Below are 19,013 nucleotides of genomic sequence, written 5' to 3' on the forward strand. Positions count from 1 at the left end.
ATGAATCAAGTACTAAAATACTATTTATGTTTGCAAAGTAGGTTTCCTTATTGAAGTGGGCATCAAAAAACAAAGGGGGAACCTGGGTGGCTCAGTCAGTTGACTCTGGATTTCGGCTCAGGTCATGATCTCAAGGTTCATGGGATAAATACCTGCGTCAAGTTCCATGCTGAGCATGGAGCCTGCTTGGGATTCTCTCTCTCCGCCCCTTCCCCACTCACAAGTGCATCCTTGCATGCACCCTCTGTTTCAAATGGTGAATAAATAAACTTTAATTAAAAAGAAGAAGTGGGCATCAGAGGGCTGCAGCTTGTGGGTAATCATGAAGTGATGGAAGGAGAGCTATCTGATGCTGGAGTGTTGTAATACAGGATGTGGGTGAGTATGGTTCACAACGAAGAACAGAGGCAGCTGGTAGATGTTTGAGGTGTGTACGTGTGTGCATGTTCCATACATCTACTGGGAATGCTGGGTGCAGTTTTCTGCATTCACCTGGGGTTTCTTGAAGACAATACTGCATATAAGCAAACACTAAACTGCATTATGCTCAAATTGCTCCCTATGTATTAATCATGGATGAAAGTGACATCCACACTTTCAAAAACAAGCAGTACTGCTGAACTGATAATACCTTATTATTCCATTTAAATAAAGTTCCAACACAGGCAAAATTCATCCCTGACATTAGATATCAGGATGCTGGTTACTCTAGAGGGGGTTGTAACTAGAAAGGATCACAAAGAGAAATTTCTGTAGTGCAGGGTACCAAAGAGGTGTGTCTACTTTGAAAATTCATCATGCTGCACACTTAAGATTTGTGCACTTCATGTATATGCTTAAATAAAAGTTCCAAAAAAAGGAATGTTATGTTAAAAATTGAAAAACAAGATCTACCCCTTTTGGGAAAGCTTCCTGGGCCTTGAAGATAAATGATGAGGTTTTCTTAACCCACTGGGTAGACATTAAGTTCCTTTCTAAACAAGTACACTAATCATCCATACTTATGTCACAAACATTTAAATAGCTCTTCTCATGCAGCGTTCAGTAGTCCATCATTCATACCCTAAAGAATAACAAAGTAGGATTCCTAAGTTATCAACTCCAGACAGGGACTTAGCAGAAACCCCAGCATCTTCCTAGCACTGAAAAAGGAGCTATATGACATGACTTTGAGTCTCAGCTCTGCCATTTCCTAGCTGAGTGTGTCTGTCAAGTCATTTAACTAAGTTTGAGCTTCCTCACTCATCTTTAAATATGAATAATAATTCTGCTCAATCTGTATTACAGAGCTATAAGCAATGAAAATACTTTTCAAAATGTAAACAGAGATATATATTGTAAGATGCAATTAATTATTTCCTCTCTCATGTTCAACTGAAATTTAGTTGGTCTCCTCCCATGTTGGTGTAGGTCAATGATGTTTTGGACATCAAGATCCTGAATAACAAGGACGGCTGGCATCAACCTAAAGTATTTTTTTAAATACATCCTGAGGTATAATGAGGGGTTCCACAAAAGCATTTAGATGGTGATGGTGGTGAGCAATTTGGTGCCTGGAGGGATTTATGTCATCGTGAAGAAAACATATGTCCATACAGAATTTTGATGTAGGTTTAGATCTAGAGGATTTTAAAACTTCCTCTCCACCTTACTGCAGTCAGCCATCAGTTATCTGTGTGGAGACAAGAGTTTTCATTACAGCTAACACTGCCCCCACTCTACTCTCAGATGGCCCTGGTCGTTGTTTTCCTAAGGCTCTTCCATTTTAATCTCCTAAAATTCAAGCTCTGTTTTCCCTATCAAATAAAGCAAATTGAAGAGGGTACAAAAATCTGATATCTATTAATATGCCAGATGCTGATTACTTGGATATGTTACGGTTTGGATTATCTGTATCACCAGCCATATCACCAACTAGAGCTGTTGGGTCCTTGTCACCTTCAAGAATCTCAAAGCACATTATATATTCTACCCACTAAACTCAGTGGGAGAGATGCACACACAGAATAGTGTTTTCTCCTTCTTAGCCCTGGTGCAACAAATCTAGGCTTGAAGAGCCTAGAACCACGAACTGTGAGATCATGACCTGAGCTAAAGTCAGAGGTTTAACACACTGAGCCACCCAGGCACCCCTAAAACTGTTTAAAAAAAATGTTTTTGTCATGAGAACATTTGTTTTTCCAGACTACGATACAATATTTGGGGTAAGATAACAGAAATAAAATTTCAGGCCTGCTAAAAGTAGTGAGTCTAAAAGCAAACCACAAAAGCATATTAGGCTGGGGCTTAAAAAGGAATCAAATCACCTATAGGTTAATGGTGAACCAGAAGTAAACACAGCCTCCTTCTTCAAGAGAGAGGGAGAAAGAAGTGAATCTCTCCCTAAAACAGAACCATGAACCAGTCCCGTCCGGTATCTATCAAATACAAACACAAATTTTGTCTGGAGGAAGGCACCTTTGTAGTAGACCTCAGGAAAAACCCACGTATAATCATGTAAGTCAATGAACAGCACATAGTCAAAGATACTAAGCACATAAGGAAAGAGGTGCTATGAGTAAGACCCAGCACAAAAAGACAATAGACACAAATACAGATTTAATATATTGAAAGTATCAAGCATAGATTATAAAGCAACTATACTCACTATGTTTAAGAAACAAAAGACAAAGGACACCTGGGTGGCTCAGTTGCTTAAGTGTCCAACTTCAGCTCAGGTCATGATCTCCTGGTTCGTGAGTTCAAGCCCCGCATTGGGCTCTGCATTGACAGCCTGAAGCCTGCTTTGGATTCTCGGTCTCCCTCTCTCTCTGCCCCTCCCCCACTCACATACACACACTCTTGCTCTCAAAAATAAATCCTCCCCCACTCACACAGACTCTGTCTTTCAAAAATAAACATTAAAAAACAAAAAGAAACAAAAGACAAATCTGAAAATACCTGCAGAGAACAAGAAACTATAATACATGACCCTTTCAGGATGAATTTGGCCTTGGAAAAAGTATTAATTCAAGTAGTCTACTGAGCAAGCTGCTTATCTCCACAGAGACCACCTCTTTGTCTTGGCATTTTCCTCGGCACCTGCATATTCCCTCAAACTGCAGAGGCAAAGAAAGGGAAACAGAGAAGTCTGTAGAGGCCATTTTTTCATCAAAATTCAGAAATTAATCTATGTTACCTACAAAAGCAGCAGATAAACATCAAGTACTTTTGTCTATCTCAGGGACCAAAATGATTAAGTTATAAATATTATGAAGACTTAGATAATTCCCTACAATTCTCCCTGGGAGAATTCTGAAGATTTCTTCTTCTGTCTTTCCTGTCCTTTGACACTCAGCTTCCCTTGTCATCTCTCACATAGTTTCCTGACCGGCCTCTCTGGTCTACGTGCCGCTCCTCTAGAAATCAGTCTCCACAATTACCTCTACATAGATCTTGCAAAAATAAGAATCATGTTACTCTCTTGCAAAAGTCTTTCTGTGACCCACCCCTCCCCAGCCTATTATGGATGATGAAGTCCATACTCTTGGCATGGCAAGTACCTAAATAAGGTTCCTACCTTTAGTGTCCTCTGGTGCAACCAGCCTACTCACCAATAATTACACCTTGCAGCTTTCCTGCCGTGATCTTGAGATGGTTATAATTTGTTCAGTGTGCAACTTTATCCTTCATGGTTTTGTGCATGCTTTCTCTATCCCTCAAGTCTGGTACTTACCCCATCATTTTGAGGAGCCTGAAATTAAGTCCTCTGCTAAGAGCAACCTCGGGCTGCACGTAATCCCAGTTCCAGGAAAAGCTTCAGCTGAAGCCACCCTCGGACCTCCTTCAGATTAGCCAATCAAAAGAAATGTGTAACATTCCTGTGGTCTGAGTCAGGGCTGGGAACTGCAGGTAGTTACTCTGTACAAACTAGCCAATCACTCACCGCTTGCCTAAACCCCACGTAGGCCCTTTGAGTTCACCTCATAATTGGTCATTTTCAAAGGATTCTCAAAGGTCATGATTGGGTCCCAATACTTTTTACTTACACCAAAAGTAACGGATGCCTCACAGATACTGAATGGTCAAAACTGTTACCATGGGTGCTGTACAATTACGACTGGTGCTTATGTCATGATGCTATACCTACTATGTGTGCACTGTAACACCCCTGTCCCTTACCCCATAACAACCCTGCTCACTATTGTTCGGGGCTTCACTTTGTTGCAGCTGCGCTGGTAGATGGGTGAGCCCTGCTCGAGCTTGTAATAAAGACCCTTATGTACTTCCATCGGTGTTGGCTCCTTGGAGGTCTTAGGGGACTCGCGATTCGGCCACAACAATTTAAGCCCATCTCTGATGTCCAACCTCCTCCAGGATGACTTTCTCACCCAGAAGATAACGTTAAGCATTCACATTTTTGTTTCCAAAGCACATATCAAAAGTGGTATGTCCCAAAGCACTGTGGCACATTTTGCCACAATTGATTATCACTGTATCCTAGGCACTCGGTATAATGACTGGCAGGAATGTAGGGAGGTCCTCTCCTTCAACCATTTTTCTATGTAAAATAGATCTTAAGCCTCATCCAGACTCACTTAATCACTGTGCCTCTTTTTCCTGAATCGGATAGTCTGAAATGCTTCCCAATATCTTATTTCCTTACTCTGTACTTTTGCTTCTTTTAGTAAAATCTTCACTGATGATAGCAATTTTGTACAGCAATGCAAAAGGTATGATCCAAACCTCTGGCAATCTTGTTGGGGCAGCCACAAAATGAGAAAAGTAATCAAGAAGCAAGCTTCAGATATGAGAAGAGTAAGTGACAGGTAACTGTAGACATGAATGGAATGTTAAAACAGGACTAGAAGCAATGTTTTTATGTTAAAAGTTACCTGGTTTCTTCTAGTTTAGTAAAAAACAATGACATTCCTAGGAAAGGTGTGTTTCCCAAGATAGGCCTGTGTGACTGACCATTGGCTATTTGTCATTTAAAAGTCAGGAGACAACAGTGCTCATTAAGTTGCCAGATGTCTTTTTCATTGTGTGTGATTGACAACCTTAAGAATGCAAATGATCAGCTCTTACACATTATAACAAATGTGCTCAAAGACCTGCTCACCTAAGCAACACTACAAGGCTTGGAAGGAAGATTATGCAAGTGGTCCCATCTACCCAACGTGAAAACAATTAACTGAGGAAAGGGAAATCAAGCAAAAGCCCAGGTTTCTGTGTCATAAACTGGGTAGACTATCCTCTCCCAAGCAAGCAAGAGACGTCTTTCTAATGCCCTCTGGAACAGTGTTATATATCTGCTGCCTCAGCCCTCAGTTGTCTGTCTCTTCTTCCTCTAAGAGCCACAGGTTTTAGGTAACCCCCTTTACTACATACTCCTAATCCTGTGAAAACTTCTATCAGCATAGCAAGACAACGGCCTTTAAAACAACAGTTGAGAATTCCCCTTTTGCTTTACTGATAGGTGAGTCAGTTTTCTCCCCCAAGGTCACATGAAAATGCCACTAGAAAAATAAAGAAAAGTCCTGAGACATGCTGCCTAGAGATCTAAATAGGGCTAAAATTAGCAGCTGCCTCCTTCTCTGGGCAAGAGCTGTCAGCAGCTGGAGCGTGGCAACACCCAAGGGAGAATAGAGGGGAGCAGAGGGGCGCGGTGGGCTTGCCACACAGGCCTGCGCTGGGGGACAGAGGCTTCAAGCCTTGGGTCGGCTGGATGCTGGGCCACTTCCAAGAGGGGGTCCATCCTGCCTGACCTCCCAGGAAGCCTCAGGGTGCCCCTTGACATGGGGTGACACGTAATTCCAGACCAGCTATTTCCATCTGCTGCTTCCTGCATAATCAACGTCATGGGTTAGAGAAGGACACGGGAGAGGACGGATATCAGGCACAGACTTAACTTGAACCTAACTTAAAAAGGGTCTTTCTGACCTTCTAGTTTTGGACTCATGCGCTGAACTGCTCTGTTTCTTTGAGGGGAGGAAGAAGTCATTGCCAACTGTCTCAGTAGTATGGCCACCTTCCTGCACCACACAAGTTTCCTAAGGCTGCTGTAACAAAGTACAACAACAGAATGGCTTAAGCCACAGAAATGTACCGCTGTAGTTCTGGAGGTTAGAGGTCTGAAGGCAAGTTGTTGGCAGGGTCACGCTCCCTCTGAGGCCCCTAGGGGAGGTTCCTTCCTGGCCTCTTGCAACTTCCGGTGGTCCCAGGCTTCCGTGGCATGTGGCAGCACAGCAGCAGCCTGTCTTTACGTGGCCGCCCTTTCCCTGTGGCCTCACATCACCTTCCTCCTGCATGACTGTCTCTGTACCCTCATTTCCTCAGTTTATAAGAACACCAGTCCTGTGGTATGCCCTTTGCCACGTCCTCTCTTAGCAGGTTTCCCTTGTAAAGAATACTCCATAGCGACAGGTAATGTGAACAGAGGGCTGGCTGGCAGGCTGCAAGGATTACAAATCCATATAGAGAAAAATGGTCCAGATGAGGCTCGGATGCCTGTTTACACAAGGCTCCGACCCTTTAAATATTCTGTGTGGTACTAAACAGGTGCTCGCAAAATAGGATTCATCTTTTTTCTGACAATGAACAAGTTTTCCTCTGGTTTTCATTCTCATTCACTGAATATTAATTGAAATGCCTGACTCTGTTAATTACACTCAAGAGAGGTGACCACTGTGCTAGACAGACCTCCTAGGGCAAGGAAAGCCCCTTGGATTCCACTTCCTGGTCTCTACTGCAAACAAAACAACCGCAACCAGCCCACACTGCTCCCTCACACTGCATTTTTGACACCGTGTGAGGTAGCACAGGCCTTTGGCTCTTATGACAGCCATGCTAAGGTCATTTTATTTCTCTGGTAATTCGGGTAGCATGCCCAAACAAAATGATCTTCTCCTTCCCCTGCTCTCCTGGTCAGGTGATTAATACTAGAAACGGGCAGATGAGCAAACTACTGCCGTGCCTGAGTAAGCTTACCAGAGGGAAAACCAACACCTGAGTGCTGATGTGCTAGGTGAGCAAGAGTCCTTCACCAACGGGGCAGACTCAGTGTATAAAAATACTTCACGGGGCACCTGGGTGGCTCAGTCAGTTGACCAGCTGACTCTGGCTCAGGTCATGATCTCGTGGTTCATGGGTTTGAGCCCCACATTGGTCTCTCTGGTGATAGCTCAGAGCCTGGAGCCTGCTTTGGATTCTCTGTCTCTTTCTCTCTCTGTCCCTCCCCCGTTTGCATGTTCTCTCTCTCTCTCTCTCTCAAACATAAACAAACATCAAAAAATAAAAAATTAAAAAAAAAAACAAAACACTTCATTGGACACCTGGGTGGCTCAGTCAGTTGAGCTCAGAGCCTGTGCTGACAGCTCAGAGCCTGGAGCCTGTTTTGGATTCTGTGTCTCCCTTTCTCTCTGCCCTTCCCTGCTCACACTCTGATTCTCTGTCTCACTCTCAAAAATAAATAAACATTAAAAATTTTTTTTTAAATAAGTAAAAACTAAAAAACACTTAATTGTAAGGGTGAAGAGCTGCTGATGGCCAACCCAGCTACAGCCACGGGCTGGAAGTCTGCTTCCTGTCTCCTCCCCCCAACCTCCTGTGAGAAGGACCAGGAATAGAGCCATGAGCTATAGGCACCACAGACTGTGTCTCCCACAGGGGGACCCAGAGATGCTCTGTGGTGTAAACAGTGGTTGCCTGTCCTGATGTAGACCTCACTTAGTGAAGAAGTGAGAGTATGGCACAACACAAAGGATGCAGGATCTGCACTCAAAAGGCTTGTGACTCACCTGGTGTCTCTGTTTACTAGCCATGTAATGACAAACAGGTTTCCTAGACTCTCTGAGTCTCAGAGTTAAAGCATGACAATGTCAGTCCAAACTATCTCACAGGATCGCCAAGAAGAACAACTGAGCTGGTGAAGTGAAAGCTACTTTACCATGAATAGCTAGAATACGAACAGTAGATGCTACTAACAGGCAGTAAATCACATTTAGTCGGAGAACTCAGGAACACCTGAATGCCAGGCAGCTTAGACATCTATACAAAGCAAAGGAATACTTGCTTGTTAACTGAGCTTTGGCTCCAAACCCTGAGCCGAACTCCACATGGCCAGGCTGGCCCACAGAGAAGCTCCTTTAAGTGAGACCAGCCTCAGTGTCCCAGTGTTCCAGACAGTCACAGTATGGATGTGACCACACCCGCACGCATGCACACACACACATAAGTCTTTGTGACTGTTTCACTGCAAAGTAGAGCTGGCCTAGGCCTCTCCTGGCCCAGACCCTCTTCCGACCTTCACCAGCCACAACTACTTCTGGATAGGAGTTACTACATTGTGTGTGTGTGGGGGGGGGGGGGGGCAGAGAAAGTCTCTGCAGGGGAAAGAGGGAGAAATGGCCATAAGAGGAGAAGAGGCCAAGGGCAAAATGGGACCAGTGTGATTCCTATTACCTCTCCAGCCTCATGGAATCCTCTCAAGAGTCACACTGTGGGGCCAGCTCTCTGTCCCCTCTGAATATGCAGCTGAGAAAGACTGCAAAAATGCTCACACTCCTTGACATGCCTGTATCAACAACCTCTGCAAAATGAGCATACAGCTCCTACTATCAGAGAATGGGCCTATGTCCCCTCCCCATGAATTTGGGCTAGTGTTATGATGTGCTTTGGCCAAAAGAATGCAGCAGAAGGGACAGTGTGCCATTTCTAAGCCTAAAACCTTGCATACCCTCTGCTCTCCCTCTTGGACCACGATGACTGCCGTGTGAACAAGCCTGGGCCAGTCTGCTGGAGGGTAAGAAGTCAATGTGAAGCAGACCCGACTCAGCCAATTCATCCCAGCCATGGCCACAGAAATGTTAAAACCCAGTGAAGATGAGCAAATCCACCCCATGGTTGACCCACAGATGTGTGCCCGAGGCTGTCCTAGACCAGCCAGTCCCCAACTGACACTGACTCATAAGCTAAATAAATATTTCTTCTTTTAAACCATTAACTTTGGTGGTGGTTTGTTATGCAGCAGTGCATAACATGAATGACACATGCTAACCCTGAAAACCACCGTCCAGTCCAGTCCAATACTCCTTTCCGCTGGGTTAGAACAAGGACTATGGAACTATGGAATGGGACACAAAGGACAGTGATCTTCTTTTCCCTACAGGGCACTAGTCTTCAAACTGGGTTATAATTACCACTAGGGCTATAGCAGGACTTTCCAAAGTCTAAATTTAGAATAATTGATTTCCAGATCCTCAATTTTATATATATATATATATATATATATATATATATATATATACACGCACACACACACACACACATATATATATATACACATATATCCATTCTTATATATCTTATATATCCATAACTATATATAGGGATATACATAATATAGATAGATATGGGTATATAAGATATATATATATATCTTATATATAGATATATAGGATGCAAGATCTATATATCTACATATATATAGCCATTCTTCTCTAAAACTTACCTGAGGTTAAGGTTCTCCTTTCCTCTATCCTTTATCTACCTTACAAAGGAAAGGTAAGCTTTTCTCGCATTCTTCTCTTACCTCAGGATATTATTCCAGGGTGTGTAAAGCCCTCAAGGGAATTGGTAAAACATTCTGTGAAACCATCTGGTGGTATGTGCAAAACCTGAATATATATATATATATATATATATATATATATATATAGCGTGTAAGCCAGCAGTCCTATTTTCAGGTACACACCCAACAAAAGTGTGTACATAGCTTCACCATAGGTCATATATCTGACTGATGATGGGAGCTAACAGCTTGTATGTTCATCAACAATAGAAGGGTAAATGAATTATAACATGTTCACACAATGGAATACTTATAGTACTAGCAGGAAAAACACATAACCACACTCAAAAATATGGATGATTCTCTTAACATGATATTGAGCAAAAGAAGCTAGACACAAAATAAAGGCTAGAATGTGATTCTATTCATATACACAAAAAAGCTTCCTGACAAAAAGCTATGCATTTAGAAGCCAAAATAGTGGTTACCTAAGGGCAAGTAGTAATTGGTAGAGTCAGAGGAAGGGAGTTGTAGGCACACGTTATACATGTGTGTCGCTTAGAGAAAATTCTTATGATATGCACATTTCTGGGCTATAGTATATTTTAATAAAAAGCTTTAAAATAGAGGGACAAAATAAAGGGATAATTACATAATTCCTTTACACAACCAGAAATTCCTACACTATCCATCTCAAGAGAAATGTATTTCTAATAAAATTTTACTTTTTATGTTCAATAATTACTTATCATTGGTATTATCTTTGTGCTACTTTGAGTTATGCACTAATAATAATTGTAATGGTAACTCAATCTAGGAGAAAATGTTTACATTTCTAGGCTTATGGTCATTGAAAAGCAAACAAACAAAACAGCAACCCTCAAAGAAGTAGGACAGCTGAAAAAGGAAATAACTTTTAAACAAGAGAAAATTCCGGGGGAGAAATGAAATACAAAAAGATCAAGGAAATAACATTGTGAAATAGATCATATATATATTTTTTAATGTTTATGTATTTATTTAGAGAGATAGAGCATGAGAGCAGAGGAGGGGCAGAGAGAGAGGAGGAAAGGGAGGGAGAATCCCAAGAGCCCAATGTGGGGCTCAAACTCATGAACCATGAAAATCATGACCTCAGTTGAAATCAAGAGTCAGACTCTTAAATGACTGATCCACCAGGTGCCCCTGCCCATGAGTATTATTAAAAAGATGATGGTGGATAGCAAATCACTAAATTTTTATAATCCATACTATTTAAAGGTATCAGTTTTATTTTTAAATGTCAATATTCATATTATGGCAAAAATGAGATCGCTTATACTTTAAATTTATAAGAAAAGATCTTAGATGACTACATTATAAAGTGTAACAGGGTGCACAATTTTTCAATAGAGTTTCTTTATTAGGGAGAACCTAAGTCAAAAATAGTTATATGAAAAAAATGGTTCAGTATAAAAGAATCTCCCCAAATATCCTTCCCTTAAGATTCTGTCAGGGCGGTATGTTCTACCTATATTATTTAGGTTAATCTATATTAGTATTCTTTTGCTTACAAGTGACAGAGAAAAAAACCAACCAAACTAGATTGTCAGTCAGTGAAGGGTCTGAGATTTTACCCCATGTGCAAACAAAAAATTAGCCTGTCACCATTTCAGGGGTCCTGCAGAAGACACGAGACTCTTGGGTTAGAGACAAAGGACTTTTACTCACAGCAATAACAGCAGCCGGAGAATTTTTGCTATTTCCCTGAGCCCCACATCCCACAATGCAGTGCAAAGAGGGCCAAGTGATGCCTGTACAGGCAGTAAGTTATATCAGAGGAGATAAACCCGGGCTTAGGAAATGCAAACATTTTACAACAAGCAGTAAGCCTGCCTGATCTTTACCCTAGAGAAGGATATTATCTTTATTATACTGAACAGTAAACAAATACCCTTTACCTTGGAGAAAGATACGGTCTCCATCTTCCAAAGATCTTTGTTATACAAATATTCTTGGAAATACAGTCTTAAACAAATTCAAAAGATATACAGAAACACAAAAGAGCCCTGGAGAACTGTCTCACAACATGAGTTGAGAAAATAATAAACAGAAAGAAACTCCTGTAACTGAAAAGTACACAGATACATTAGCTGCAAGGATGTCTGGATCTAGGGGCTTAAAAATATGTGGCAGGGAGTTGTCTCAAAAACACAGCATCCAACACGTGGCTCTGCTTTCCTCAGAGCTGGCTTTCATTGTGACCTGGCTCTCATCGGGTGGGGTAAGAAGGCTGCCCGCAGCTCCGGACCAATGTTCCGACGCCTCTGCAACAGCAAAGGCAGGAAGGGTTTTCCTTCCTGACCCTTCCAACAGAAACTGGCCAGTTCCTGGTACGTGTTAAACCCTAGATCTTGGGTGTAAGATGTGCCCTACCAGAAGGGCACAGAATGAGAGTGGGGTGGGAGAGGTTTGCTCCCAAAGAATGGGGGACTGAGCTGAGCCAGCAAAGCTGCAGCTTTCCCCTATACTACTCTCTAAGTACCCTGAAGATAGCAAAGCTCACATGTATACTTCTGTGAAATTCAAGTACCATTTCTTTTTACAAGCTGATTCTCATTTTAATGAAGCTAGTGGCATATCTAATTTGCTATTTTAAAATCAAAGCTCTTTAGGAAGAGGCTATCTCATCAGTGCCACAGGAAGGATGTTCTGTTTGATAGTGACTGTTACGTTAGTGTTATCGGGTTATTCCAGGCTAAATAATGGCTCCTCCCAAGATGGCCACACCCTAATCTCTGAAACCCATGAAGATTATTTCATCTGGCAAAAGGGACTTTACAGATGTGACCAAGTTAAGGATCTTGATATGGGAAGATTTTCCTGGACTACCCATCAGTGGGCCTGATGTAACCACAGGTTCTTTATAAGAGAGACACAAGGAATCAGCAGAAGTAGAGGGACAGAGAGAGAGATTTAAAGAGGAGGAACGTCAGCCGTGAGCCAAGGGATGTAAGTGGCTTCTGGAAGCTGGAAAAGGCAAGGCAAGAGTCTCCAGAAGAAACCAGTCTTGTCAACACTTTGACCTTGGTCCAGCAATAAATGATTTCAGTTTTCTGGCCTCCAGAACAGTAAAAGATAACTTTGTACTGCTTTCAGCCATCAAATTTATAATGATCTGTTACAGCAACCATAGGAAACAAATGCAAGTGGTGGCATAAAGCAGGTGGTGAGGACCCAGAGAAATGGTAAACAGAAACAAGCCCAACAAAGGGTCCTGCCGCATGCAAGAATTTGTTCCAAAGCTGAGACTCCTGGCAGCAATGGCTCTTGCTGAACTTCTGTTACAAAATGTTACCGAGCTCCGTATTACATGTTCTTAGGTTTTAACACTTTTTAATGTTACTTAATGGGACTTACTTAAATTTTTAAAATTATTTCGGTTTGATTTTAATTTCTATTTACATATTTGTAATATGCTTTTTTCCCTTTTTCCCCCATTTTATTAAGACATGATTGACATTTAATACTATATTAAAGTATATAATGTAGTGATTTCATTGCAATATACTTCTGAATATCACCCTGCACATACATATGCATGTAGAGTGGGGCCAGCAAGAAGTAGAGACTTCAAATATTATATGCTAATAAAACAGTAAAAATCAAAATTATTTTTATTTGATTAACTGTGTCTAAGTCCTACTAATCTTTACCTGAGAGTCTATATAAAGACTACTTTAAAATGTTCCCATATTCCATAAAACTCTTTTCAAATAAATTCACAGAAACTCCTAGTTAATAGGGAAAAGCTTCCCACAACCTCACAGAAAGTAGTATTTAAGTGTACTATGATTCAAATTCCTTTTTAGATATGTTAGAAATCCTCTCAGCTTTAACATAACCCCAGGCATGCTGCTGGATGAGAACTCCCACTCACTTTTTTCTCGTGTCCTATACCCAGTAACTCGACCTGAAGTACTTTTTAAATAAAAACCCATGCCCAAGCCATCTGGGAGACTGTGTGGCATAAAGTAAAGACAAAACCAAGACCCCTCTAAATCTCAAAATTCAGATTCCAAGAATGGCCATAAATGGACCAATGTGTAACCACTGGTGAACTATATAACCTGTATCTACAAACAACTTTACCACGAGTACGATGGGTGGGAAGCCCCTGATCCTCTCACTGTTCTACAGCTTGCGGAAGACCCAGTAAGGGTCAGAATCGATCAGAACAACAGAAACTCCCTTTGAAGGTGACGGCTAGTGAAGGTGGTGAGACAACGTAATCACAGGGGAGGGCCCCTGAGACACTGACAACTGCCCCCATCTTCCCTCATCAAAAACGAGATTTTAGTCCCAAGAACTGAACAAGATGTGAGGGGAATGAGTTTCTATCCGACCACAGCCTTCCAGAATTTCCAGTGTGATACCCCAGTTCCATTTTAAATAAAATGCCTGTCCAGAGCCATTTGAGTCAGGAGACAAATAAGCTGTCTGGACATGCTAGTAATCAGGGAGAAAATCTACTTTCTCCTTTCTCAGCTAGAAATAGTAAGCAAATATGGGGTGTGTAAAGGTTCTGATCTGCATTAAAAAAAAAAACAAAAAAACTACTAGTTCCTCTCGTTGCAATCTGGAAAAGAACCATATTCTCCTTGCCTTGGCTCAGGGCCACTCCAGGAGCTAAGTGTTGAGATGCAGTTTGCCAAACTAGATCAGGCAACAAGAGGGAAACAGGTGTGTGTGTGTGTGTGTGTGTGTGTGTGTGTGTGTGTGTGTGTGTGTCTGATGAGAAGTCATGCAGGAGAATGTTCGGTGGATGCCATGTCCCTATAAAATGTGTCACTTTAAAACCCTAGATGCAGAATCTAGGTCACTACCTCTTGGGAAAGATTAGGTCCTTCTTTACAGAGCCCCTGCCTATTGCTGACACAAGTGGATGGACCTTCCAGAAGGAACACCACCTTGCACCCAGACAAACATTAATAAAGCTCTCGGCCCCTCAAGGCCAGATGTATTCCCAATGCACATCCATCCCATCCGAACACCTACCAGCTGTCGCAGGACTACGGGAAACTGTAAGGATGCTGGAGACACAATTGCTTTATGGAGTGCGGTCTTGCAGATTTGGAGCTATAACTCACTGGTATTTCTGAGTTATAGAGCAGCCATCATCTACTTGTTCAAGAAATTAACTTATACTTCAACGTCAAGGATTTAAGACAGACATGAGAAAGCTCTTTCCATCAACAAACGCTTTTGAAGGCCAAAGAGTCGTGTAAAAAGCAACCTGAGTTTGCCTCTGCAAAGCGTGACACAGCAGAGCCCCCTAGAGCAGGCCTGGGGACCAAATCCCCAGAACACATCCTTCTCAGATCTCTGGATCCAGCTAAGCTCCTTAAATAGATGAGGCCTAAACATTCACATTCCTCAAGCTGCTTAAAGTAAATTTCAATAGCACAAGTTGGGGGACTTCCGTTTTTAAAGGCAAAGATATAGATTCTTAGTTCCCAGAATTAATTGAACATTACTTTTCCAACCCCTGCAGCAGAAAGAGTGCCCAATAACAATGGTGTGTGATGCTTACCAGAGACTTTAGACGGCCGCATAGCATTTCCGTATGTTGACTGGCATCTTCTGATTTCCTGGGCAGTGGGGCAGTGGGGCAGTGTGCCTAGCAGAAAGGGCAGGGTCTGACTTTACAGCCTGGTGTTACCAACCTCATAGAGACCAGGCTAGAGATTTTACATAAGCTGCTAACATAAGCTTTGTAGCTTAAAGAAAACAGATCCGTGCCAAAATCCAGGGAACTGGAGACAGGGAGATAGTGACCTTAAGATGACACCTCCAGGCTAATCGTGAGATATTTCCAGGCACATCAGCGATGTGGGGAAAGGGCTCCCTGAGAACTAGTGAGGCTGCTTCCTCTCAGCCCCTTCTCTGCGGGGGGATTTGCAATCTCCTCTCTAATCCCTATCCTCAGATGCCTGGCTGCCCACTCCCTGCTCCTCTAGGACTCACGGAGGCAAGATCTGTTAGAGGGACGCCCACTACCACCTCCTCTCTCTCACTACAGCAGAGGCTAGCCCATCAAGGTGCACAGGGACCAGGCCGGACCCCTAAGGAAGGTTACTCCTGATTACTCCATCTTTCCATTCAACCCAGAGATCTAAACACTGAGCTTGAACTCCCCATCCCCTCACTCACTCCTGTCTCATGTTCCTCAGTGAGTAGGGCTGGGTCTTAGGACAGCAAGTTCCATGTGGCTGAAGGAAGAGGCCAGAGACAACCAGGGTGTCAAAGTCCTGACTCAATCATCAGGTGCGACATGTACAGATCAGCAATCCTGTATCTGAAACCACTGGGGTGAGAGGAGTTTCAGAATTCAGATTTTTTTTTCCAGTTTTAGAAAGCAAATATAACACCCCCAGCAGAGTATGAGGAAGCATCTTATAAACTTATTAGTACTTTTTTGTACCAAAACATGAATATTCATACTACTATTCTATCAAATCAATCAAATTAGTTATGAAATAAAATCCAGAGTTCTCAAGGATGGGGGATTTGGCACCATCTGCTTTACTTTCCTCCCAGAGATTCTGAAATTCACTCAGAGACAAAGACCCACCGTTGGGAACAGGCAAACAAGGGAACTGTCAAATCCCCAGTAGATGTTCCCTGCCTCGGGAGGCCCAAGGGATGGACCAGCCGGGACATGGCCAGGCTGATTTAAAGACTCTCTGACACAGTAAATGCCTTCTAAGCTGAGCCTCCCTGGCCTCAGAACCCAGACAAAAATGCTTCCATAGAGCCCTTCATATTCAGAGGTTGGGTCTCCAGGACGCAAGCACCTGGCTCCAAGGATACAACATATATCCAGTCGAAGGTCACAGGAGGACCCACACGGCAACAGCAGACCAGTTCTCTCCGAGCCCCGACCCTGGGGTACTGATGTTAGTTCCACAGGGTGCAGGGCAAAGCATGCCTTTGAGAAACAGAAAGAATATCTTATAGCTGCAATCTTTCCTTTGCCACTTTAAGTGCCAGCACAGCCAAGTCACACCTCCCTCCCTGCTCTCTTCTCACTCTGCCTGCTGCCTGGTGACCGGTATCCACCCGCCGTGGCCTTGCCTACCTGTGTGCCCTGAGGTCACACAGCTCATGTAGTCCCAACCTCCCCAACTGTAACTCACATCTAAACAAACATTTGATTATTGAAGTATAGTTGACGTACAATGTTGTATTAGTTTCAGATGTACAACACAGTCATTCAACAACTGTGCTACACTCACCACAATAAGCATAGCATCACCAGGCACCATTATTACATTATTGACTATATTCTTTATGCTGTACTTTTCATCTCTGTGACTTACTTTATAACCAAAAATTTGTACTTCTTAATCCTCTTCACCTATTTTATCCATCTCCCTACACTCCTCTCCCGTATGGCAGTCACAAGCTCTGTGCATTCACAAGCCTGTTTCTGTATTTTGCTTCTTTAGTTATTAATATTATATTCTTTATTTGTAAATTCAAAAATTCATGTTTCCTCTTTGTTAGAGTACAATGTTTATTAGTGAATTATCACAGGCCATAGCATCATAATCATAGTGATCATGGAAAACACTAATGGTTTTAAAATCCATGACCTGGTAATTCCATAAGTTTGTGTTCGCTTTCGTATTTTGACTAAATGAAACTGAATGTTAAGATTCACAAGTATCATTCACCCTGACTCTTGAATACTCAGGGCTTTCTTCTTTGTCTTGTCCATCTATATTTATTCAAAGAAGAATTACTTTAGCAAGAATTTAGTTTTTACCTCAGTTGATCATGTCTACCACTGTTCCATGAGCTATGATCTTCCTTGGAAAATCCCAACCTCAATATCCAATCAAAGAAAGTCATTACTTAGATGCTTATTGTAAAAACCAAACAGTTTTTTTTATTCTACATATAAGTAAAATCATATGGTATTTGCCTTTGTCTGACTTATGTCACTTCGCAGAATACCCTCCACATCCATCCATGTCACAAATAGCAAGATTTCATTCTTTTTATGGCTGAGTAATATCCCATTGCATATATATATATATATATATATGCATATATATGTATACATATATATGCATATATATGTATGTATGTATATATACATACCACATCTTCTCTATCCATTCATCTATTTACAGACATATAGGTTGCTTCCAAATCTTGGTGATTGTAAATAATGCCACAATGAACATTGGGGTGCACAAATCTTTTCAAATTAGTATTTCTACTTTCTTTGGACAAATTTCCAGTAGTGGAATTTCTGGATCGGATGGTACTTCTATTTTACTTTTTTGAGGAACTGCCATACTGTTTTCCACAGTCCAACTCACATTTTTAACTGCCCTGGGGCACCTCCAGGTGGCCTCATGTACCCTCTCCTGCTGTGCCATAACCTACTAATATCTGTTTACCTCCCACATCTCTCTCTCTTGCACTTGGGTTGGTCATGTGACTGGTTCTGGCCAATGGAATGTGAGCAGAAATGCCATGCGTCACCACTGGCAGGGATATTTAGTATTTGTGTATCATCCTCATGTGTTCTTCCTCTCCATTATGTCAGGTCAAGAAAGTAAAGAATCAAAATAAAAACATTCTAAGTCCTGGAGTCACTGCCTAGAAAAAGCCACCAGACCCACACTTAACTGTGAGAAAATAAAGTTCCTTGGGGAAAGATTACTGAGTTTAGAATTATCAGACATAGCAGCTAGTGTTAATTATCCCCACACACCTGCCTTCTCTACTTAGCAAGCTCCTACTTGTGGCTCAAAACTCCAATTCAAATGCCACCTCCTCTGTGAAATCCAAATTTTGTAAGAAGTAAACCACTCCATCCTATGACCTCTAGCAAGTCACTTGTGTATCTGTCAGTCTCTGGACACATTTCTGTTTGCATGTCTAGCTCCTACATTTGTGGGTGCTTCTTTTTTGTAACGACATATTCTTAGTGCCTTGGAAGTAGCAAACACCTGATGTTTGATTTCCCGCAGCAAAGATGGGAGCCTTCTCGTTCATGTTACCAGCAAGCCCCAAGTCAGGATTTTCCCGAGTCACCGTGTTCTTGGCATCATGCTAGGTACTGTGGTTAAAAGTCAGGAAAGTAGGACACTGTCGCCCACCGCAACGAGCATGTTTTTATCTTGAGATCCTCTGCACCCTATCAGCTCCCGTCTTTATTAAAGGACAGCTTCCACTTAAAAAGTACATGGTCTTGGGGCGCCTGGGTGGCTTAGTCGGTTAAGCGTCCGACTTTCGCTTAGGTCATGATCTCACGGTTCGTGGGTTCAGGCCCCGCGTCGGGCTCTGTGCTGACTGCCAGCTCAGAGCCTGGAGCCTGTTTCAGTCTGTGACTCCCTCTCTCTCTGACCCTCCCCTGCTCACGCTGTCTCTCTCTCTCTCTCCTAGAAATAAATAAAAACATTAA

At 42.3% G+C, this 19,013-nt stretch overlaps 1 protein-coding gene across 3 annotated transcripts in view; it reads right to left on the minus strand.

Moving 5' to 3' along the window:
- Nucleotides 1-19,013, minus strand: part of HHAT (hedgehog acyltransferase) — a 315,476-nt gene that overhangs the window by 37,835 nt on the left and 258,628 nt on the right. For 2 of the 3 annotated variants that reach the window (XM_039230136.1, XM_039230137.1), the window contains exon 12: nucleotides 15,123-15,209. The exons of the other annotated variant lie outside the window; for it this stretch is intronic. In XM_039230136.1, the coding sequence (XP_039086067.1) occupies nucleotides 15,123-15,209 (87 nt within the window). The remainder of the gene's footprint in view (nucleotides 1-15,122; nucleotides 15,210-19,013) is intronic. 3 annotated transcript variants of the gene reach the window in all.

This window comes from Hyaena hyaena, unplaced genomic scaffold (assembly GCF_003009895.1).
Source record: "Hyaena hyaena isolate Hyena2069 unplaced genomic scaffold, ASM300989v1 scaffold_43, whole genome shotgun sequence".
In the NCBI taxonomy this organism is placed as follows: domain Eukaryota; kingdom Metazoa; phylum Chordata; class Mammalia; order Carnivora; family Hyaenidae; genus Hyaena; species Hyaena hyaena.